The sequence below is a fragment of the Ictidomys tridecemlineatus genome, chromosome 5 (genome assembly GCF_052094955.1).
Source record: "Ictidomys tridecemlineatus isolate mIctTri1 chromosome 5, mIctTri1.hap1, whole genome shotgun sequence".
NCBI classification, from domain to species: Eukaryota; Metazoa; Chordata; class Mammalia; order Rodentia; family Sciuridae; genus Ictidomys; species Ictidomys tridecemlineatus.
In genome coordinates this window covers 131,934,385-131,959,109 of record NC_135481.1, presented here as the reverse complement: position 1 = coordinate 131,959,109, position 24,725 = coordinate 131,934,385, and the positions used below count along the sequence as shown (strand labels likewise).

The 24,725-nt window shown below is 45.0% G+C and overlaps 1 protein-coding gene across 6 annotated transcripts in view; it reads right to left on the bottom strand.

The window, feature by feature from the left end:
- Cemip (cell migration inducing hyaluronidase 1) overlaps positions 1 to 24,725 on the bottom strand; it is a 168,308-nt gene that overhangs the window by 74,134 nt on the left and 69,449 nt on the right. For 3 of the 6 annotated variants that reach the window (XM_078051093.1, XM_078051095.1, XM_078051094.1), the window contains 4 exons: positions 5,599 to 6,210; positions 3,294 to 3,415; positions 1,277 to 1,426; positions 661 to 799 (listed from right to left, as the gene is read on the bottom strand). In XM_078051093.1, coding sequence (XP_077907219.1) covers positions 661 to 799; positions 1,277 to 1,426; positions 3,294 to 3,399 — 395 coding nt within the window. In that variant the 5' untranslated portion in view covers positions 3,400 to 3,415; positions 5,599 to 6,210. The remainder of the gene's footprint in view (positions 1 to 660; positions 800 to 1,276; positions 1,427 to 3,293; positions 3,416 to 5,598; positions 6,211 to 24,725) is intronic. The other 3 variants (XM_078051096.1, XM_021722952.3, XM_040274389.2) reach the window with 3 other exon arrangements.

Sequence of the window (24,725 nt, the reverse complement as noted above, 5' to 3'; positions counted from 1 at the left end):
CTATTTATTTATTTAATTTGAGGCAATCTCACTAAGTTGCCCAGGCTGGCCTTGAACTTTCAATTCTTCTTTTTCAGCCTCCCTGGTCACTGGGATTACAGGAGTATACCACCATGCCTGGATGCAACCTGACCTTCAAAGCCAGACAAATAGGAAGCTCAAAAGGCCAACAGAAGTGCTTATATGTTTACATTTTGCCACTTCTTTTTAAATTCTAAGTGTTTCATATTTTAATCATATAGACCACCTGGGCCTAGACTGCCTACCCTAGCATATTCCCAGTTATCACTAAGAACTCTCAATTGCTTAAAGAGGGGGCACAATCAGGGGCAAACATCACATGATATTTCCCTCTATCTTGTCCATCATAACTTATTAAATAAGTTGTAAGAGCTTCCCTAAACCGTGACAAGTTTGGAAGGCAGTTGAAAGGCTGGTGGGACTTCTGTGACACAAGGACAGCCTTCAGGCCATGATAAGTAAAATGCCACATGGGCTTTTCCAGTTCACACACTTTGTCATGTCTATCTTGCTCACAGTTAGGATCTGGCAAGACAGAACATTTCTTGTCTCATTCTCTTGCCTCCCTCTCTCCTTTAGAAAGTCTCCCTCCCATCAGATACAAGAATAGCATTTGACCCCTGAGATGGATCTTCCCACCTTCCATATAACACGATGCTGAAATTGCCCTGAAAAGGGCAGAGGGCACTCCCAACATGCAGTTCTCCTCCATTGTCAATCAGGATGTGTCGGGTGCGCAAAACAATGGGTTCATCATGGTCTTTAATGACTAGCTTGCCTAAAGAGGTAGGAACAGGGTAAGGACACCAGTGTTAAAGAGTAAGGTCACAGTAGAGCCAAGGGCAGAATCCCTAAGTCCCCCATCTAATTCAGGCAGTCAAAAGGTACATTTTCCAAACACTCCTGTGTTAGCTGCCTTGCAAGTAATTTTACACTGCTTTGCCGTGTGTAAATAATGCCTTCCCATTATTTACTGCATCACTGCATGCCCTGCATTCAATGACAGTTAAAATGAGTATTATTCAGAGCACCAATAAGGAAGTCCTTCCTCATATGCCCCTTTTACTAAGATTGGTCCTTTAACAAGCCCTTCTTAAGTATTTAGAGTTAATGGTGATCGGAAAAAAACCAACAACAAAATAAACCCAGATGTTCCAACATAAACCCAAAGCATGTAACACTGTTTGTTCTGTCTGTCTACTGTCTTCACAACCTGCAAAGCCTCAGGGGTTGTGGAGGGGAGAGACTGACTTACCTCCCTCTGAAATGTCAATGGAGTGGAATGTGGCAGAAGAAGTGAGCAGCAGCATCCTGCCCTGGCCAATGTGTACGTGGTGGTCCTGGTCATGGCCAGGGTTCCAGGGCTGCAGCTCAGGGTTCTTGTCAGGGCACTCTGCTGGCACTGCTAAAGAGAAAAAGATGTCACTGCTCCCATGCACCAGCATCACCAAGCAAGGATTAACACAGGCCATAAGTGGCTCGTGCATTTTCATGGTCTTGTCTCCTCTTCATTAGAGCTAAAAGCAAGATCTCAGAGATCAGAGAGATGCCCTGATCTAGGAGAAAGAAACCCTGAAGTCTGGTCCCATGTCTTTCATCAGTTCATCATCTTTGTGTAACCAAGTCACTTAGTTTTTCTGGGTTTAGGTTCCCCCTTCATGATGAAGGGTAGACCAGATGGCTACCCAGGACATTCTAAGATCTAAAGTTGCACAATAATTTATTCAGATTTCTTAAATTCCAGACATTCTGTCCTCTGGAAAGCAGTGTTTAAAGAGTTAACAAAACTCTTTCCCTCCCAACCCCCGCCTTTTATTTATTTATTTACTTATTGCATGAGAATTTGACCTTTTGTTAATTTTCTAGCTCTGTTCCCCTGGAAACATGAGAAAGATGGTACTCCATAAACCATGTTACCAAGCAACACTTCTTCAACAAAAGTGGCCCCTGTTTGGTAAATGGCCTTTAAACTAGAAGGAACTGTAAATATTTTATTTTGATGCCTGGTGGAGATGTTGGGCTTTAGGTTTCCCTGTCATGTCTTGTAATTGAAACATCCCTTACAGGACCTCTGAGATTGATGTCTATGAAATTTGCTATAAAACATGCTGGCTTTGGAACCTGATGTTACAAAATCAGGGTGGTTCTCACACTGTCAAGTGATAGTCTTATTTCTTCCCATCAGAGCTATCACTTTAGGAACCAAAGAAGACAGTTTATGGAAGGCCAGGTGGACTATTGACAAGACTACCATGGAAAAGAAACACCTGTTTATTTGTGTGCATGCAGTGCAGTCCACATATTCCACAATCCTGCTTCTTCTTTTACTGTCCAAATGTTTTTTTGGTAGCACTGCATATTAAACTCAGAATGCTGTAACACTAAACTACATCCCCAGTCCTTTTTTAAATTTTGAGACAGGGTTTTACTAAGTTTCCCAGGCTGTCCTAGAACTTGAGATCCTCCTGCCTCAGCCTCCTGAGATGCTGGGATTACAGATATGCACCACCTGTGCTCTAAACTCCTATTTGAAACTTTAAAATTGTCCTCTATCTCTCACATCTTCAGCCTTACATTTGCTTTATTCAATTTCTATTTCCTACAGTCCAAGCGAACTTAACCTACATTTCTGGATTTTAACTCAAAACCACTTAGAGAAGAAGTTGAAGATATTGAGCTATAAAAATAAATGTGGTCCTTGCTCAGAGCATCAGAGCTGAAAAGCACTCTAATATACCACATCCTATGACACAAACAGGAAGGGGACACTGAGTTCAGGTGGACCAGACAGAGGTGGAAAACTGCGTCTCAGATGTGTGATTTTTTTTTTTTGGCCCCTACAGTGATTTTTAAAATTTGAATTAATGATTCTGATTTCTCATGGAAATTCAGAATATCCTGCAACAAGTAATCCGCCTTCCCATGTGGTAGCAATTGGCAGAACTGAAGAGAGAGTGTCTTAGAGGAGTCTCCACCCACTCAGGTGACCACAGTCCCGACCCAGCCAGCTTCATTCCTTTATGTCAGATGTCTGGCTCCTGCAGACACTGAGTTTGCAACCCCTGATTCTTGACCAACCCCATCATTTTGTGGATGATGAAAGCCCAAGATGAGACTTGCCTGGGATCAAGGAGTTTAATAAGGATGGGCCAGAGCCCAGCCACCCTGACCCCACCCCTACAATCCCTTCTCCCACTCCTCCCCTAAAAGGAGGAGAACTGACTTCCATGTCCATGCTAAAATGTGAAGGCCCAGGTGCTTCAGTGGCTTACCTGTGGATGTGACCCCAGGGAAGCGAACCAGGATGAGCCAGCTGACCGTCAGCACGGCCCTGAAATTCAAGGCCTTGAAGGAATCCAGTCTTCTGGCAGCTCCCATCCCAGCAGGGTGTTCCCTGAAATGGAAACACACAGAAGTCTGTTGTGCGACTTAGGCAATTTGGAAACAATAGGCAGAGCAGACACAGAGACAGATAAAGCCACATGCACACATAAAGACTGGGACAGGGTAGTGCTAGGATGGGCACACTCTAGCAGTCCCAGAGTCCTCACCAGCAGCTTTTTCGGATGCCAGGACTCAGGGCTGAGCAGATTGGGGCATGTAAACCCTGCCATGGTCCTACCTGTGTCCTGTAGCTCAGGGGCTGAGTGATGGATGAAATTTTATCCTTGGCACTCAAGCTCCCTCCCTTGTAAAATGAAGCATTTTTCTTAAGAAACAGAGAACAGAAACACTCCCAGTGAACATGAGCTGAAAATTTCATGCCACCAACTTTTTGTGTGATCTTGGTGATTTATTTAACTTCTCTGGGTCTTGGATTTCTCATCTGCAAAAATGAAGATGTAGACTAGCTGGTTTCTAACCTTTCCATTATCAGTCTATGCTTCTAAAACTAGTTTTGCAAGATAATTTTGGAAATCTAGGTACAGATACCTGCAGGTTACCTTCCTCAGTAACAAAACCCCTGATTTTTGTCTAGGTACATGTCCACCTAGAATAAAGATTGCATTCCCTTAGTCTTTCCTGCATTAGTTGTGGTCTTGGAATTAAGTTCTGCCAATACAGCAGAAGTACTGTGGATTTTAGCAAATGTACTTAACATAAGATCAAGAAGACTGTTTCGCTTCCTTCCTCTTTCTTGTTAGCTAGAATATAGATATGATGGATGTATCTTTTGCAGCTCTACTGAGCCACATAATAGAAGTCATATATGAAAACACCAAGAAAATAGAAAAAAACCTAGGCCCTGTCCCTGTGTCAAACAAAAATAGCCCTCAGTGATGGATTTACTTTTATGCTGAGAGAGAATTAAACTTGTATTTGATTAAGATTTCGTTGTATAAAAGACATTGTTATTTTTTCCTTCTACTCATATACACTAAGTGAATCTAGGTAAATCTCAAAACAGGAGTTAAAAAAATAAAAAGATATACAACTTCCCTTTCAGAGTGTGATGTCCCTCAGAAAAATTTACATATTTTCTTGCTTTGGGAATGGCCAGCTCTGGCTTCTATGCCACCTCCTCAATTCCTTTACTGAGTATGACTACAGTTGGGCCCAGAAACAGATATTCATTCTCCCACACTGAGAAATCTATCTCACTCAACACAGTCTCCTCCCTTCAAACCCATTGAGCCACAAATCTGATTGCCCCTGACCTTCCAGTTCAGAGTGAAGGCCTTTGTGTGAGCTCAGTGAGTTGGGACAGGCAAGACTCTGAAATGAGCACACTGGGCCCTCTGCCTGGTCCCTCCCACACAGGTGTGCCTGGGAAGGTCAGGAGAGGGAGAAGCAATACTCTCAGAATCAATGCCGCGGTATCCCCTTCATGGGCAACCTGCCTGACTCAGGCCCCATCTATAGAGAACAACAGGGCCCATTCTGTGTTTCAGCCAGATCACAGAGGTCTCGCATCACAGCCTCTGGGAATGGCGCCTTTCCCATGGCCCCCAAAGGAGAGTGCTTGCTTCTATGCTGTTAGCAATAGAAAGGAGAGGACACCAAGGACAGGAGTGTTTCATGGTCCTCAGGCGAAAGCCAGAGCTCTACTGTCAGATCTCAGTCTAGAAAAACCAAGGGTAGTTTGTGGTTGGCTGTCAAAGAGCTTCACACTACACAGTCCTCCCCCAAGGGAGCCCAGACTTCTGGGCCACAGGCCCGCATCTTCACTTGGTGGAGGAGTCTGGGTGGGGGCAGCTTGGATGGGGGCATGCCTCCAGCCTGGACTTGCCAGCAACCCTCATCAACACACTTTCTTGGGGCTGCAGACTCCCATGCACAGACTGGGAAATCTGATGACGTAAAAGGTCTAACATCTTCTGATTGTGTCATAGGTCATTTCAAAGATGAAATCAAACTCACTTTCTGGATGAATAATTCTACTTAGAGGAAAAAAAAAGGGCTCAAAGCCCCTTTTTCTAACACTAGTGAGAGAGCCCTTCTGCCCCATTTCTGAACCAGCTTCTGAGCCATAGGAGGCAGAGGAACTCTCTTGTCCAAAGAGCCACCCAGATATTGTTGAGTGAGTGGTCATCTGTTCTTTTCTGCCATGGGTGGCTTCTGGCACCTAGCACATACAATTTGAGAAATGCTCTGTGAATCCTCAAAGGCTTCCAGATTTCTCTTGGGAATTGTCCTCCAAGGGAGGGCAGCTTTTTCAAATGGCTTCTACAAGCTTTCTGGCAGCAGGAGTTGGGATTCGTCTTCTCACTGGTAAGATGGCCTTGAAACAGGTCCCAGTTGTTGAAGGCCTTGGAAAAGCACACGGTGTAATAACACTAGAAGTCTCTCCAGGAAGCCGTGGGCTGCAGACTGGCTGGCCACTGCCCTGGCAAGGTTAGACAGCTGCTCAGAGATCAGGTCACACTGGCCTGAGCTGGCCTGTCCCTTGAAGGCTCTAGTGAACTCCTTTAGCAAAACTGGTGTGAAAGAAAATAGACACCACTTTCTGAAAGCCAACTGTAGGCCAACCCCACAAATCTTCACTATTACAAGCCCAAGTTTTTCAAAAGCTCAATATCCCCAAGTCTTGTGCTTGACAGGCCTTCCAGGGCTGCGGAGCCGTGGGAGCATAAAACGCTTGGTGCATGTCCCTCCTCTTCCTGCTGCCAGGAGTCCCAGGTGCCTGAGTCTCTGCACTTTCTTCCAGTAGCCTCAGCCACAGCTGCCTTGCAGTTCAGGGTTTGTGACCTGCAGAGCCAGAGGAGATGGGGAAGAGAAGCAGAGATTTAGAAGAACCTCCAGAAAAACTTGTGCAACAGCATTCATATCAGCACATCCCAATCCTGCTGATACATATAATTATAATGCAATAATTAATAATAATAATAGTAGTAGTAGAAAGGAGACCAATAGAGTAGAGCAAGGGTATCAGGAAAGGGAGAGGGAGAGGAAAGAAAAGATGCTGGGGAATGAGAATGATCAAATTATGTTACATGCTTGTGTGAATACAGCATAATGAATCCCAGTATTACATATAATTAATGCACCAATAAAAAAAATGAAAAGCACACCCTGTGGCACTGAGTCTTGAGGAATGAGAATGTCTGCTGTGAAGGAGGCTGCAGCGGCCAGTGCTTTCTGCAGGATTTGCATGAAAGAAAGGGAGGAAGGGCAAGGGAAAGGGTCATATGAAACTGTGAGGCAAGAGGTGAGCAGAGGCCTGCAGAGTCATCTGGAGGCTCAGCTTTGTTTCCTGGGATGAGAGAGCACAGTAACAGCCATGCTTCTCCCTGAAATGCATGAAGGTGACTCTCACTTTAGGCAAACATAGGCAAAGCTCAGCTTAGAGACTGGCGTGGGGGGCCAGAGTCTTAAATCCCAACCATGAGGCTTTCCTTGGGAAATCCACATGACCACTTGGGCTTCACTTTCTTACATCTGTAAAACTGGAATTAAATTCCATGGTTGTCGGGAGAATTTTTTTTAAATGCTCCATATGAAGATCATGTAGCACTGGGTCAAAGCAATGGTCAGTGCTCAAGCAGTACAAGCTCCTGGTATCCAGGACACTCAGGGGCACAGGAGAAGAGTCTGAGAGATTTGTATCTGAAAACCCGAGATTGATTTCAAACTCATCTGCTATGTGGCATTATGCAGTTCCCTCAAATTCTCTGTGTCTCATCTTCTCATTGCTAAAACGAATACGATTATGCTCACAATCAAGAGTTTTTGTTGTGAGGGTCAACTGAAATGTGCTAGCTCAAAAAAAATGTCATTCATATATGCCTGGTCTCTGGATTACATGCTGTGGGAGGTATCAGGGGGATCAGATGTGAATTCTGCCTTTCTAATATCTTTCTGTGAAGAAGGCAGAGTGGCAAGTACCTGACCACTGTACTCCAAGATGGTGAACATCTGTGTTCTTATGCAAAGGAAAATAAAGAGATGTACACTGACCAGATAAAACAATCTGGATACTCACTTTTTGCCTCACTTAAATTCATAGAAAGAAGCCTAAAGAATCTAGATACTCTCCTTCAGGTAATACATGGGTATATAGGTCACTTTTCTCCTGAGAAGAGGCAGCAGGTTTTGGAATCTCCCACCCCCTTGTGAATTCTATTTGGCCTATTGTGATTGACTCTTGTATGTGTCTAATCTGGGCTAAATCATGAACCCATAGAATTCACATGTTGAAGTCTAACCCCCAGTGCCTCAAATGTGTCTATATTTGGAAATATGTCCTTTAAAGAAGTAATTAAGAATGTGCTCCTGTAGCTGATGACCAGGAGACCAGGGCACAGACACACATGGAAGAAGATGGTGTAAGACAGGGAAGGTGGTCACCTACCAGCCAAGGAGGCCTCAAGAGAAACCCACCCTGCCCACAACTCAATCAATTCCAGATTTCCAGTCTCCCGAATTGTGAGAAAATAAATTTCTGTTGTTTAATTCACCCAATCTGTGTCAATGTCCCCCAAAGGCTATTTGTTCAAGGTTTGGCACTGTTGCATTCAACTGGCAGCTTGGCACTATTGGAAGATGATGGAGACTTTAAGATGTGCGGCCTGGTAGGAGGACTAGGATCACTAGGAGTGTGCCCTCGAAAGGGATTATGGGCTCTTTGTTTCTTCTGCTCCCTTTTGCTTCCTGGCCATAGGTGAGTGGTGTCTGCTCTTCCACATGGGGGTGACATGCTGCCTCCCCACAGGCCCCAAAGTTTCAACCAACATGGGCCGAAACTTCCAAAACTGTGAGACAATAAACCTTTCCTCTTTAAGTTAATTTATCTCAGGTATTTGTCACAATGATGAAAACTAACACACCTCACAAACAAAGATAGCATCCTTGTGTAAATTAGTTGATCTTTCTGAAGCTCACATGTTTGTTACCTGCAATGATGATGATAAGAATTGAAACAAAATAATTGAAGCAGTGTCAACACTGCTGTCTGTACTCACTTTGGGGGGTAGGGGAGTGGTACCAGGAATTGAACACAAGAGCACTTTACCACTGAGCTACATTCCCAGTCCTTCTTATTTTTTATTTTGAGACAGAGTCTTGCCAAGTTGCTGAAGCTGGCCTCAAACCTGCAATCCTCCTGCCTTGTCTTCCCAAGTAGCTGGGATTGTAGGTGTGCATCACCACCCTTCCTGTCTACTCAGTCTTTTTTTTTTTTTTTTTTTTTTTTTTGGTACTGGGGACTTAATTCAGGGGCACTCTACCACAGAGGCACATCCCCAGCCCTATTTTGTATTTTATTTAGAGACAGGTTCTCACTGTGTTGCTTATCCCCTTACTTTTGCTGAGGCTGGCTTTGAACTCACGATCATCCTAACTCAGCTTCCTAAGCTGCTGGGATTACCGGTGTGCACCACCGGGCCCAGCCTGTCTACTCACAGCAATCTTCTGGGCTATCCCAAACTAGTGATGATATCATCACTAGTTTGGGATAGGGAAACTGAGGCACAAAGTATATGACTTGGTCAAGGTCATGCAGTTAATAAATGGCAAAGTCCAAATCTTGCTCTTCAGAAATTGAGTTCCTCCTCTTCTCCTCCTTCCTTCTCCTCCTCCTCCTCTTCCTCTTTCCTCCTTCTCCTCCTCCTGCTTCTCCTCCTCCTCCTCTTCTTTGTCTTCTTCATATTGGGGATTTAACTCAGGAACACTCTACCACTGTGCTCACCAGCCTTTTTTATTTTTATCTTGAGACAGAGGCTTTACCAAGTTGCCCATGCTGGTCTTAAACTTGTTATCCCCCTGCCTCAGCCTCCTGATAGGATTACAGCAACACACCTCTTATTTGGGCTAAAAATTGAACTTCCAATTCCTAAGGATTAAATTATTTGCAAATAAACTTGGGCTGACTGAATATAGGAGCTGGTTGGAGTGCCTATGAGAGGCCATCCAACCACGTGCTTACTCTAGTGCGCACACACATCTTCTGGAGAGCTGGCTAAGTACAGATTCTGATTCTGTGGGTCTGGGCTGGGCCTTAGGCTCTGCTGAGGGTTACAGAGCTAGTAAATGGCTCCATCAGGATTTGGCCCACCCAGGTGGTCTGGCCTCTGTAAATGGGCACAATAACCCCACACTTACCTGCCTCTTACCCTCACATACTAAGAAGAGTAAATGTGGGTTACAAGTCATTTCTCTTCCCCTTGAAGACAAGATAGTGATCCTGAAATCAGCTGGGGTTGTGCTGGGGGAAAGGTGAGAAGAAATCTCCCTTCAGTTCTCTTGTGGTCAGGGAGTCCTTGGTGACCTCCAGTTTTCATTAGATAAAGGTTTCTCTGTCCCTTGAAATCTATGCCATATTTCCTAATAGGCCCAGTGGGGCTGATGTGGGCCAGATCACCTGCACAGGATAACTATGGTCCCATTCTGGGTACCCAATAAGTCTATCCCAGTGGCCACTGGAAAAACTGAAAAGTAGAGTTCAGAGATCTCATTCCTCTGGTAAAAAAAAAAAAAAAAAAAAAAAAATCTCCTCTGACAGATGGCAAAGCAAAAATCCTTCTCTAACATGCACTAGAGGACCACCAAGCTCCTCTCCTAAATCAGGTAATAAATAGCCATCTCCTTAGCCTGCCATTTGCTCCTTCTAAGGCCCAGCTTTTCTCTAGCAGAGAAATATATATCTCTGGTCAGCTGGGCTTAAAGTAACACCCCCAGGAAGAAGTAGGTGCCAGGGACAAGGCAACCTGAGCACCCTTCTGGATGATAGGCACACAGTTCTTTGGGGAAGTTCTTATAGCCTTGAGATCCTTCCCGTCTGTCCTTTCTGAAAGGAGTCACCATTGATAGGACATATGAAGCTTCTGTACCAAGGATCCAAGGAAATGGAGCCCCAGCCTGCTCCTCAGAAGATGTAAGTGGAAGACCCTCTGCCTCTGCAAACGGGAGTATCTTCCAGACTGCTTCCTGGAGCTCACTTTGAATGAGCTACTCTTTCTTTTGAAAGCATACTTAACACTTCTTTCTCTGCGGCAAAGAACAAAACACCCAGAGATGTTCTAAAGCCTGATCTCTTCCCCAGAAATCATGCTTCTAATTCCTAAAGATAAAATAATTTGCAATTTAGACTCAAGATTCACAGAATATAAGAGCTGATAGGGATACGGCACTTATTACAGCCAGCACAACAATCACTTGGGGAAGTTGGAAAATGCAGTTTTTCATGAAGCAGGTCTGAGGTGGGACCTGATCTGCCTCACCTTTTTCTGCATCTCTAAGACACTCCCACATTTCAATTGGCAGAGAACTAACCCAGTCCTGTTTTTCCTTATTTTACCTTATAGGCAAACCAAGGCCCACAGGGTGATCAGAAGCAAGTTAATGGAATCTGAACCCATGTCTGATAGTGGTTCACTTTCTGACCCCAGATTATGGGCCATATGTTGTCTTCTCTGTTACCCTTCTTGCTTGGGAAGAAGGAAGCGAGAGGAGAAACTCGGTCCATGCATTCCTGCCTCTGTTTCAATTAAGGTACCACCTAAGTCAGAGTTTGAACAGTAAACTCATATCTCAGGTACCCTCAATTATCTTCCCCTCAAAATATACCTCCTTTAATATGGGAAATTCCCACTGGGGGGCCACCTGCAGAGCCAAAGAAGAGCAATACAGCTGTTCCATGTGATAACAGCAGTTCCCCACGGGTACTTGCCCCATGCCCACCCATATGAGAAGGAATCCTGTCTGATCCTGCTGTGCCATCAACTTCAAATTCCTTATCACACCACCCAATCAGCCATGGCTTCAAAGCCTTTGCCAACTGCAACTGTGAAAAATACAGCTCTGAAGCTGTTCCTCTCTCCCATTCACTCAACACCCTGATCTTGGCACCCCCATGGGCAGGCATTGTGTTGGTTCTGGAGGAAAACGGAGGTAAGACCCCAGTTGTCAAAGATCCCCAATCCCATCACCCTAGGTAGGCAACAGGCCCTGAAATTTAAATGATGAGCATAACTCTTCCAGCAAACCAGATGTTTCCTATGAAGAGCCGACTCTTAAATACTCACTTAAGGTTAAGCCCAGGAATAAATAACTTAGCCACTTGACATCCCTAACTTTCTTTTTGTTTATAGCTGTGTTGGCCAATACAGTAGCCACTAGTCACACGCTATGCAAACTTATTTAAAATGAAACAAAATTTAAAATCCAATTCTGCGTAGCACTAGGTACATTTTAAGTGCTCCACAGCCATGGGTGGCTAGTGGTTGCCATATTGGGTAGCAGATCTAGAACATTTCCATCATTGTGGAAACTGCTATTGGTCAACTCTGGTGTAGAGCCTCGGTGCTTGGTGGTTTTGAAGATGCAAACTAGAGATACAAATCATTTCAGAGCAATGGTCCTCGTGGAAGTATCCTGGACCAGCAGTGTCGGCACCGGATTACAGACTTTCAGCCCTACTCCTGATCTACCAAACTGCTAAATCAGAGATCCTAGTGATGGGACCCAGTAGTCTGCTTTAACAAATCCTCCAAATGAGTCCTAGGTGGGCTTAAGTTTAAAAACCACTAGTTCAGAGTGTTAATTCAGTTCAAAAGAGATGCTTGTTAACCATCAACCTCATGAATATTTAACAGTGTGTTAACTAAGCACCAAGAATCACAAAATAGATTCCAATTTAAATCTCAGATCTGCCACTTCAGAGCTGTGTGCAAATTTGGCCAATCGTGTAATAACTTAAGCCTCAGTTTTCTCACCTTTAAGATGGAGGCTGATACAAGGTGCCTAGAAAGCTGTTGGATGGACACAAAGTGACTGTCTCGAATAACACCCCATGAATGTTAATGTATCACCGTCACCCAGATCTGGCTTGCCTGATGTCAGCCTAACTTCCTACATGGAATTCAAGATGGATCTTTCACTGAGAGGTTGGCAACACTGTACCCTCAGTAAGAATCACAGCTAAACAAGAGGTGCTTTTCAATAGCTTATCACAAATGGTTATACACAGTAAACCCACACTACCCATAGAGCAATATGTCTATAGACTAGAAAAAAAATACACACAAAAAAATTTGACTGCTTGGGGCTTAGCTGAGTTCCACTTCTGCCCCTGCCATGCTGGGCTCTGGGCACAGGCTTTTCCTGGATAATGAACTAATGATGTGGGACCAGGTGACAGGGTCCTTCCTCCTTGGTTTCTTGAGGGTGGGGGCATGGGAGGAGGTCATTCCTGTTCTGCAACTAGGCTAAGCTCATTCCTTTTTTCCTGGTGGACATTGCTTGTCCCTCACATTCAAGCAAAGCAGAGCTCCCAGAAGATGAAATGTGACCTTATCAATTCACCCCAGCATTAAATAAGCAAACTTCTGGGGGATTCCATGGATGGAGACCTACCCGCAGGGTAAGGGGACTGCTAAGAAGGCAGTGAAGGGAACATCTGCCTGGTCCCCATCGGTTGCACTAACTTGCCCCTGGCTCCCAGAGGACTTACTCACCTCTGCTCTTACCTCCTTGACTTCATGGTTCTTTCCCTTCAGCTTCACCCTCCTGGCTAGCACTTTCAACCTTTTGAAACTCATCATCTGCTTTAAGATTCCATTTCTACCTCTCCTGAGGAGCTCTTCCTGGCCCTAAGGTCTCTATCAGTTGCTTCTTCCTCTACACCCACAGCTTATTGATCTTTGTCCACAGACCTTAGCTCAACAGCTTGGCATACAAAGGTCATCTAGTTGACACTGAACATCCAACCAGTTTGTCAAATCAGTGCTAAAGGGACAAATGACTTGGTTAATTGCCCACTCTGCACCTTGAACTCTTTGTTCAGTGTTCTCTATAAAAACATGGAGATATATATATGTGTTGGAGATAGAACCTCATGGAACTTAGCTACATCCTCAGCCCTTCTTTCAAACTTTGAGACAGGGTCTTTCCAAATTGCTGAGGCTGACCTTGAACTTATGATCCTCTGGTCTCAGTCTCCATAGTCATTGGGATTACAAATGTGTGCCACCATGCCCAGCTAGGCATATTTTGAAGTAGAAATTGGATATGTTTAAAATAAAAAATTTAAAATCATAACTAATTTTTGAAGAGTCATTTAAACCTTCTCCTCTATTAAAAAAAAAGAATATTTCCCTCTTTTGTCCCTAAAGCATCAAGAAACAAGAGGAGAAGTCATATGCTTCCTCCCCGGACTTTCCAATTCCAAGGTCAGCCTGCCTCCATTACCGTCTCGGGTAACTGGAGGCTGCAGCAAGGAAAGGCCCCAGCCTCTCCCACCAACCTCCGCACGCCAGCACTCTAGAGAGGGTGCCATATCTTCTAAGGAAAACCTGAGCACACCAGTGCACCCTCCTGTTAGTCTCCAAATACTAGATGCCTGACACCTCTAAGATTAATTTGCTCACATTGGTAGTCTTATCTCTTTCAAGTTCCTCATTTGCTCAAGGGATTTTTGAGCCTCTCCAGGTGTGCCTACTGAGCCTCCCCAGGGGGCCACACACACATCCTGTTCCTACTCTTACCACAAATCACAGCCTCTCATCACACCGTGTCTGCTGCTTGGGGCTTAGCTGAGTTCCACTTCTGCCCCTGCCACTCAGCCCAGCCTCTCACACCACTGTTGTTGTTTTGATAGGAAGCATGGGGGAGGTCTCCACCAGGGGAGCTGCCTCCTACCTCACTTGAAAGCTCCCACATGCACTGACAAGGAGAGTCTGCGCTCAGGTACCTATTCCACTGCCTGGGGACATGATTCTCAAGGTATTAGAGAAGCTAGTGCAGAGGTGTTTTCAATGTGCACAGGTCTGTGTACTATACACTGCTAGGGTCACTGGGCCACTCTCTACCCTAAACCACTCAATGCCATCCCTTCAGTCCCAGCATTGTGTCTGCATGGCCAAAATGAGCTTCTTCCACTATGAGACTCCTCTCAGGAACCACAATGTCCTCCCTGAATGGGGGCATCTTTCTGGCATTCCCACCCCCATCAGCTGGACATATACACAAGTGAACTTCATATGGCAAGAGAATGGAAATTCCCCAGCCCACGCTCCTTAACCCCTTATAAGCCAGTGGATGGAGAAGGTATTTGAGGATAGCAGCTGTCACCTGACTTCAAAGATGAGTTACTCTCTATCCCAACTCTGTCTTCCCCAAGTGTCATCCACAGAAGGTTACAAGGCTTTCTTTTCCTGGCATCCTGGGCAAATGCGGTATGGCCGGATCCAATAATGCCAAGAGCAGCTGGATCACAGAGTTCAGAGACCTCAAAAGAAAGGTAAGCCTCTCCCGAGACTCTGAGTCAGAACTTGGAGCTGCCCAAGTCCAATCACTGTGCTTCACATCTTCCCAGCTGGTTGTGTGCACTTTACTGGCACGGGAAGTGGTTGTAGCAATAAACACTTCATCAATTGTATTTTTTAACTGAAAATACTAGCCTCAGCAGCTGGCTTGGCATGCCTCCTGGACTGAAGTTCCCCTGTGCATGCCCACTTGTTTCTGAGGTTAGAGAAAGATTTCTGCCAAGTGTCCCCAGCTCTGTCCCCATCACCTCCTACCAGGCTCAAGGCTGGCACTACTGCTCACTGGAGTTATTCTGAGGGTCCTTTCCAACTCATTCTCCCCACTGAGGGAGAAGGCTTATAGCTCCAAAGAGCTTTATTTCAGGGAGGGTGAAATAAACAAGAGCAAGGGCCCTGGGAAAATGCTACAGCATGCCAAGGATCAGCACAGATGACTAGGGCACATGGTCAGCTCAAGGAGGACCCTCAGTGCAAACCTAAGGAGTTTGGACTTTCTCTTGCAAGTGTAGGGGCACCTGGCAGACAGGAGGAGCTGGGGAAGTAGTCGATTCATGCTTTATAAAGATACCATGGGCAGGGATAGGGAGGAGGGATGGAAGTACAGTCTGCAGCCTTCTGTTGGGCTTCAATGAATACTGGTTCTTGGTGCTTGCCACATGGTGGTTCTAGGCCTGGGATCCATCCAAAAAACCTCAGAAAAAGACCCTACCCTGCGTCAAGATAGAGCTTACTTATCTAGCTGGAGTTGAGGTTAGCTGGGGAGAAAGAACAAGAACCAAATATGCAAATGCATCCTGTGGGCATGTGATGGTGTTATAGCCATGGAGAAAAACCAAGTAGATGGAGGGAGAACTGCTACCTTAGACTGGTGATCAGGAGAGTGCTGATAAGGTGACATCTAAGCAGAGACCTGAAGGAAGGGTCAGTGGGGTGAGGGGGTGCCATAGGAACATCCAGGCAGAGAGAAGGGTATGAAGGGAGCAGGGATGGGGCTGGACTAAGTGTTGAGGTAAAAAGAGGTCAAGTAGGGGAAAAGGAAGGTGGGGGTGATGAGTACTGAGCTCCCAGGGGCTATACATGGTTAGGGCAAGATGGATGTAGGAAAGGAAAGGAAGGATTTAAGGCAGGACATATTATAGAAATAATGCCTTTTATGGTGGTGGAGGCCCACTTTAGCTTCGTGCTTCATTGGTTACTAGCAGGGGAGGCTGGCACACCTCACCGGCTGCCACTGTCTGCAGCAATGCCTGGTGGCTTGGATGAATTGTCCATGAAGTGCAAGTCCAGTTCTCCCTCATTCCACACTGACACCTAGTCCTTTTGGAGTGATGCCTCCAGGTATGGTAAGTACAGGATCATGGACCCCCAGGGCCTCCGCTTACAACCATGTGGATAGTCCAGTGCCCAGAGGGAAGACAGATGAGGTGACAGAGTCCAAGAAGGCTGATCTCCAGCTGAGCCAGACATAGGCACACAGCTGGGAGTGAAGGATATTCTTGGAACCACAGGCCCTGGGAAACATCAGCTGTTGTTACAGTGGCTCTGTGTGTGCTTCTGTCCTACATGTTTAAACTATTTTTGTGTGATATGGTATAGTTGTAAAGCCCCCATTTTCCCAACTAAAGGAAGGAAGAGGGTGGGCACCAGAGAGATTCACCCCAAAGCCTCTGAAGGCAGATGGCGCAAATAATCTGGAAAGACCCAGGAATGAGTGTGTGTGTGTGTGTGTGTGTGTGTGTGTGTGTGTGTGTGAGAGAGAGAGAGAGAGAGAGAGAGAGAGAGAGAGAGAGAGAGAGAGAGAGAGATTATTTTTCAGAGTTGAGAGAAGAATGGCAGGATGCAGATCACAACCTCTGGGTATGGATGAGACCCAGCACTGTGCATTTGACCCCTGCCAGACAACCTGGATGCTTCTAAAGCAGGTAGAACCCTACAGAAGCATAGTGAAAGTTTCCTTCTTCACAACAACTAAAGGGAAAAAAAAAAAAAAAGAAAAACTCTTGTTTCCTCGCTCCACTACATAACACCTCTGGCCACCAAATGTGTGGGAATCTTCATATCAAACAATTTTCCTGTTCCCTATGTACACCAACTGGGTGTCCTACGATTTGATTCAGCTCTGAGACTGTCTACAACCCTGACCCCACAAGTGTGAAGGTCTGTTTTTAGACTCAGAATAGGTTTACTGTAGCATTCTGGCATGTGCCTGTGAACTAGTGACCTAGTTCCCTTTGAACTAGAAATGAGGGCCACATGGGACCAAAGGCCTTGCAGCCCAGAGAAGTCTTATTTCAGTGGGGACAGTAAGAGAGACAGGGCAGGTAGAGCATGATGTGACAGCAAAATGCCTCCTACCCTTAGAGCCAGGGGGCTTCAGGAGAAGGCAAGGTCGTTGAATTTGAACCAGCCGTAAAGACGGGTGGAAGAGTAGACTATATTTGATACAAATGAGGCAGAAAGAGAACTGGGTGGGGGCAGAACAAGGAGAATCCCAGGAAGGACACCAGGCTGTGGACCTTTGGAGCCTACGGTGGGTGTTTGTGGCTTCTGTTTTCCTGCTTCTATTTCCTCTTCCTACATTCAACACCCTGCTTTTCCCATGTAGTTCAAATAGGCTCACCCAACCCAGCTGGGCTCCCAAGGGACACAAGTGACTCATCTGGCCAATGAATAGATCCACCTCCCGGGCTGCTGGTATTGGTTCAGAGATTATCACATGATCCAAAATTTAAAAGGGGCATTGGGCTGGCATTATTGGGAAAGCAGTTTTCATCGTGGAATTGCTGGGGCCATCTGTGCCTCTGTATTAAGAGAGAATGAAGCCTGAGAATCAAGCTTGTTCAGAGGAATGCAGAACCTATAGATGGAGATAGACCATATGTGGGCACCCAGATCCAACTATGCCTGAAGCTAATACTGTCGTTGGAGTTTTCAATTACATGAGCCAGTAAAATTCCTTTTTTGTTTCAGTCAATGTGAGTTATGTTTTTGACATTTACTATGGAAATAATTTTGACTAATAAGGAGCCAAAAGGGGAAAGCAAGATGAAAGTTAATTCCTTATAAGTCTTTTTGCTCTCATAAAATGCACATTTGATCAATGAGGCCTCATGTTATTCTGTGTGTGTGGGTGTGAACCCAGGAGTCTTTACTATACCTCCAGCCCTTTTCTTATTTTTTACTTTGAGACAGTCTCTCAGTAAGTTATTGAGATTGGACTCAAAGTTTCAATTCTCCTGCCTCAGCCTCCCAAGTAGCTGGGACTACTGTGCCTCAGCAGCCAATTCTCATATTTCTTTACTGAGAAAAAAAAGACTTCCTTTTCCTGATTATAACACATCCCCTAAACAAGCACAACCCTAGGAAAGGTGAACCACATCAGAAAGAATCAAAATTATTACTATTGCAAGGTATCCTCCTGCAGGATTCTGCAAGCACCATCCAATGGCCTACTCCCCATCCTCACCCCATCCTGTCCTTCACAAAATAACCAGTGTGTGTCCTGATACATTTTTGCTTAAAACCCTCCAATGTCTTCCTCTGCATCCTTTGCAACCCTGCATGGGCTGTCCCACTTCAGCCTCATCCCACACATTCTCCACTCCCACCATGTTGGCCTCACTCAGCCTGCCCCAGGGTCATCTCTTGTGCTATTCTTACAACTTGGGGAAATGCTTTCACCATCCCTCCCTCCTTGAGGGCTCAGTTTCAATTCCTCTTCTTAGCCTTTTCCTCTACCCATCTGAAGACCATCCTTCTCTTTCAATACCTTTCCTGGTGTCTGGATTGCTTTCTATCGCTTGACATAGTTTACAGACTTATATTAATGTGTGAGTCTGCTTATGATGCTTCATGAGGGGATGGATTGTGGGCCCTGATAGCACTGCTCATTGTGAGGTCCAGGGACCAGAAGCATCTACAACACCTGCAACCTTGTTCAAAATGAGGGATCTTGGCCCAGGCCACTGAGAGGCAATCCCCAGGGCTTGATGTGCTCACTGAGGTTTGCAAACTTTAACTTCTAAGGGATATCACTCTGCTCCAGGGCACCTTCTGACCTAAACTTTCCTCTGTAAGAGGAGACAAAGCTACTGGCTTGTGTGCATCTCTTTCCATTCCCGTTTCCCTCCCTCAGCAACATTAGCATTAGCCAAGAGGGCTGCTGGACACATGTTGAAGGACATGGGCCATGAAAAGTCCCTCAAAGAGCCAGGGGCTCCAGAGGGCTTATGTGAGAGCTCTGAGGCAGGCGTGCAGCCCACGAGGGAGCCCCTCAGGTTGGGACACAACAAGAGGCCAATTTTCTGGCACCTGCTGTGTCTGGAAGCCGGGCTGGAATGTCATGAGGCAGGGCCTGGCAGCAGTTCAGAGCGCACAGCCTTCCTCCCAGGCTCCTGTTCTCAGGCTCACACAAACCCAGGAAGGGCAGAGACAGGGAGTGTTTGCACAGCAGATAGGCTTTCTCCACTCCTCCCTCTGCCCGGCTGGAGTAGGGGCAAAAGAGCAGCTTGATTTGGGTTCAAGTTTGGGCCGGAGTCCTCTTTGATCTGAGAGACTTGTCTTTCCTGGGTTATTTATTTGTAGAAACCCCTCTGGTTTCCTACCACTTCAAATATACCTACAGGAAGCTATGGCAGGTGAAGTTCTAAGGCAGAGGCCTGTTTTACTGCCCTGGGTGCCATGGGCTCATTGTGTTACCTGGATCCCCATACACAGGTGTGACTCACAGCCCTGACACTATGGAACAAAAGCCATGTTGTCTGGAAGAAAATGAACTTTCCCAAAGCTGAAGGGAATGAGCACTAGAAACAAAGCAAGGGGCCTCTGGGCCTCTACTTTCTCTCATGAAGCAAGACCCATGGAAATGCATATTTTAATGTTTGCTCAGGGCCACAAGAGCTATGGCCTTGTCACCACTATGGAAGCTGGTGACTTTGTAGAAGTTGCCCTCCCAGTCCTAAGTTCTGGGGCCCCTGGCTGGCCACTAGGGGAGCCCAGGCTCCACATAATTGCTTCTCCCACCAATTCAACATTTTACTATGAAAACATTCAGACACACACAGCCAGGTTTTAAGAATTCTACAGTGAATGCTAACATACCCACAACCTCCCTGGTACCAGTAACATTTTGCTGTATTTGTTTTCTCACATATTTGTCCATCTCTCCATCACTCTGTCCCCCCAGAAATCAATCTTATTTTTACAGATGCATTTCAAAGCACATTGAAAACACCAATACATTTCCCCCTGGATGTTTCAGCATGTATATATTGTTACCTAGAGTTCAACATTCATTTGAAGTTTTATATCTTTTAAGGTAAAATTTGCATGTAAGAAAACACACAAACCTGAATTATACTTTTGTCAACGAAAGTTTTGCCAAACATGCATGTCTGTATATGGTCTTTGGTATGAGGTTTCTTTCACTTAGCATATTTCTGAGATGTATCTGTGTTGTTGCATGTTCCTTTCTTAAAAATGCTAAGTAGTATCCAATTGTGTGAATATACTATATTACACAATTGCTTTAATATTACTGTTCTAGGCTACACAAAACCGGATTGCTGAATAAAAAAGGTATAACTTTATCATGAAAATATAGCTACATGAAGCAATCAATGTTGCCACTCTTTTTCACAAACCTGACAAGATGCTATGAAAGCACATGTACTGGATTCATATACTAGTTCTGATACTTACCAATTCTGTGAAATTGTGAAAGTCCTGATATAGTAGACTCTGTGATCCATGGGGGATACATTCCACATGCCCCAGTGGATGGCTAACACCATGCACAACACTAACATAAATCACATTCAAGGGAGCTCTGAGACCATTATTATTAAGTAAATGAAGGGTCACCTGAATGCAACTACTGCAGTTCCATTTAATATTTTTGTACTGTGATTGACTATGGATAACCACAGACAATGAAACCATAGATAAAGAGGGGACTTCTGTACCTCTCTGTTCTCCAGCTTCCTCATCTGAAAGATGCTGGTGATAACAGTGTGTCCCAAAATGACTATTGTGAGCAATAGTGAGGTAAATTGGAAGCAATTGGTGGGTCACCTGGCATAGAGTAAATATTCAACAAATGTCACCATATGTTGATAAAGGGAAGTTTTGACCTTTAAAAGACCCAGCCTGTGCCACCTAGTGACTCTTGAGACTCTGGGAAATTTCCATAGGCTCCTTGTTAAGCAGGAATGCTTCATAATATTTTATAATATTATCTTGTAAATTTATTTTTCTTCTTCCTGTTTTTCCTCTCTTCCTCCCACTACCTCTCTTCAACTTGTAAAGCTGAGCTCCTTCTCCAGAGCACATAAGGCCATGTTAGTATCTTCTGCCTGATGGAGGAATCATGAGAATTCCAAGAGATAATACATACAAAGTGCTTAGGGAAGTCCCTGGTATGCAGTGAACTCTCCATAAATGTTACCTTCCATTGCCAGCTGTGCTCTCTGAAAGGGCAGAGTAGTGACTGATTCACATCTACTGAAAACAAACGTGGATGCTCAAAGGAATACTTTTGAGAGTCTTGTCCTGAGAAGTCAAGACCCTAGACATGCATGTCAGCCGCCGCTGGCTCCCTGCCGGAAGGAGGCTATTAAAAACGGGAATTCAAGGGGAGTGACTACAAAATGCTTGAAGCACCTCCTGGGCCCTCAGCCTGTCCCCAGGGGCTGCAACCCACGTGGGGCTCCCAGCCAAGAGCAGCTGCCAGGCAGCGACAGAGCCTAGCTTCAGGCTCTGGCTGCCTTTGCTGAGCTATGGCTCAGGAGACTGGCCTGGGTTCAGCCCAAGTCGGCTGTGTTGCCTAAGATCTTCCAGAGGCTTCCGCTGGAAAATGTTATTCCTTGCTTTTCACCATAAAATGAGAAGAGGAGGTGACTGTCCTTAGAGGAAGTCACTGGTGGCTCAGTGAGGGCCTACAGAGGCCCAGGGGATCATGCCTAGCTGCAATCTGAATCTGGGCCTATCTGACCCCAGCTTTTCCCTGCAGGTCAGTTTGCTTTTCTGAATTGTGGCTTTGGGAGGGATCTTAGAACCCAAAGAACATGTAAAATCTTCTCTCTTTTCTTTTCTTTTCTTTGGTCCTGGGGATTGAACCTAGGGGCACTTTAATGCTGAACCACATCACCAGTCCCTTTTATATTTTATTTTGAGACAGGGTCTCGTTGAGTTGCTTAGGACCTCGCTAAATGGCTGAGGCTGGCTTTGAACTTTCCATCTTCCTGCCTCAGCCTCCCAAGTTACTGGGACTACAGGTGTGCACCAACACACCCAGCTCTTTTAGCTATTTTTAAACCTACACTTTTATTAACTATAGTCACCTAGCAATAGATCACCGAACTGACTCCTCATCTCTACTTTTTGACCTAGGTGTCTCCTCCCCATGTGAGGTGACGGATATGCTAATTACTGATTTGATTATTTTACAATATATACATGTACTGAAATATCACTTTATACCCTTATAAATGTATATAATTATTTCTCAATATAAAGAAAAATAAAACTAAAAAAGGGTAAGAGATCCGCTGAGTCTATGAGAATTAAGACTCTCATTAGAGTCTGTGCCCCACCTGCCTCCTAGACTTAAGGACAAAGGCTTATGCACAAGGAGAGCTGAATAAATGTTAGACCTTAGAGCTTACATTGGCCTTTGTTATTTAATCTCTCTGTTTGATCTCTTTCCCCAGTAGATCCACCTCTTACTTTGTGATCCACACCTTTGGAATTGGACCAGTTACGTTCTTAGGGCTTCAAAGAACCCCATTTTTGAGGCTTCCCAGGCCTCTGCTGTGAGTGGAGGTTCTCCACCCTGGAAGCCTCTGTGATCTGTCCTTTCTTAGGATGGAAACCATGTTAGCCCCTCCCCCCATATCTTTTTTTTTCTTTTTTTATACTGGGGGATTGAACCCAGGAGACACATCCCCAGCCCTTTTTGTTTTGTATTTTGAGACAGGACCTTGCTAAATTCCTGAAGCTGGCTTTGAACTTGTGAACCTCCTGCCTCAGATTCCTGAGCAGCTGGGATTATAAGCGCGAACTACCATGCTCAGCCCCCCTGTATCTTCTTTAAAATAATTTCAACCTCACATTGACTAACTGTAGCTCACCTTGGTTTCTATTACCTGCAATCAAAAGCCTTACTTCTTTAGCCCATTAGGAAATAATCTGACTTTTCCTTCATGGAGACTACCCTACTCAACATTTTATTCTTGCGCGTCTACAGTCTCATCTTTGGTGGTCGGGGTATTGTAAAAATGGAGGAAGGGATACCCTGACTCACATGGCATTACAGGGTTGGACAGGACTGACCTGCACAGCCTGGAGGTACTGATGGAGATGGTGCAAGAGGGTGATCCTGCCCCGCAGCTATTCACACTCCTGTGAGGAGCTGCTCCCCTGTGTTTATTGTTCAGTCCATGCTGGAACAAAGACAAACCGGAAATCCCACACCTTCCAGACCCCTGCACACATTCTGACTTCCTCCTCCATCAGGATTAAAAATAAGATAAGCACCACCCTGTTTAGCTGATCTCCAGGGTCTGGCATAAAAGGGTAAGAGGGAGAAGGTGAACTATCTTTCAGAGTATGCTGTGACATGAAAGCAGATGCGTAAAGCCCTTCTTTGAATGAGAACAAAATATTTTTTAAAACTACATTTCAGTATAGAAAAAGAGTGCCGGAGAAAATGTGGGCAGGCTGGCTCAGAAAGTTTCCCATGCACCAGGTGAAGTGGCACACTCCTGTAATTCCAGCATCTCAGGAGACTGAGAGTGGAGGATTGTGAGTCCAAAGCCAGCCTCAGCAACCGTGAGGCGTTAAGCAATTCATTGAGACCCTGTCTCTAAATAAAGTACAGAAAATAGGGCTGGGGATACAGCTCAGTGGTTGAGTGTCCCTGAGTTCAATCCCTGGTACCAAAAAGAAAGAAAGTTTCCCATGCCATAAAAACATTGCTGGAGCCAGGTGTAGTGGTGCATGTCTATAATCTCAATGACTCAGGAGGCTAAGGCAGGAGGATTGCTAGTTTAAGGCCATCCTTAGCAAATTATCGAGATCCTGTCACAAAATGAAAAAATAAAAAGGACTGGGGGTATAGGTCAGTGGTAGAGCACCCCTGGGTACCAAAGATGGAGAGATCAAATTGACATCCTCAATATGAAACTAACCATTGCTCTTAATAGCTATCATTCATATCTTTCCAATCTAAAAAAAAAAAAAAGATTAAAAGTAGTTTCTAATTCTTGAAAGGTTCAGATTGATTCAAATTACTCATATCAAGGACCTTCTATGTGCCAGACATTTGAGTTATTCACTTATAATCCAGAGGTTAAGTGATCTGGCTAAATTTACACAATCAATAAGTAATGCATCTGTTCTATGGTCTACATTATTGGACTTTCAAGACTTTGCATTTTCTCCACCAGTCTGCTAAGGAACTGAGAATTCCATTTGAGTACAGCAGCAAACTCCCAGAAGCCCCTTCCTGCTTAACAGATGTAGCATCCCTCTTTTGAACTCCCTCCATCCATCTTGAAGTTCTACCTGTGTCCTCCTTCCTCTTCCTCCTCTCTCCAATTCTGGGCTCCAGCACAGGATCTCTATATCCTAGACCTTCATAGTAGCCTCCTGACCCATCTATTCTCTGCCTGCTTCTCTTCCATCCCTACCATTGCCAGAACATTCTTTCTCCAAGACAGTTTCCATATTTTGACCTTCTGGCCATCAGAGACCACCAGTCAATGACTCTTTAATGTCCTCTGTGCACTGATGATCTGAGCTTTTTTTTTTTTTAACATGTCTCTATACTTGGAAGGAACCCTTCCACTCATTCAAGAGGACCTACAGTCACTGCTTTCCAGAGACTTTAATGGAGTCTCAAGACTCCTTATCTCTATTAGTATTTGTCTTTTACTACTACTATGATTATGAAATGGTATTCATGGCTCTCCCATGCTAGAATGTGAGCTACTGGAAGGCAGA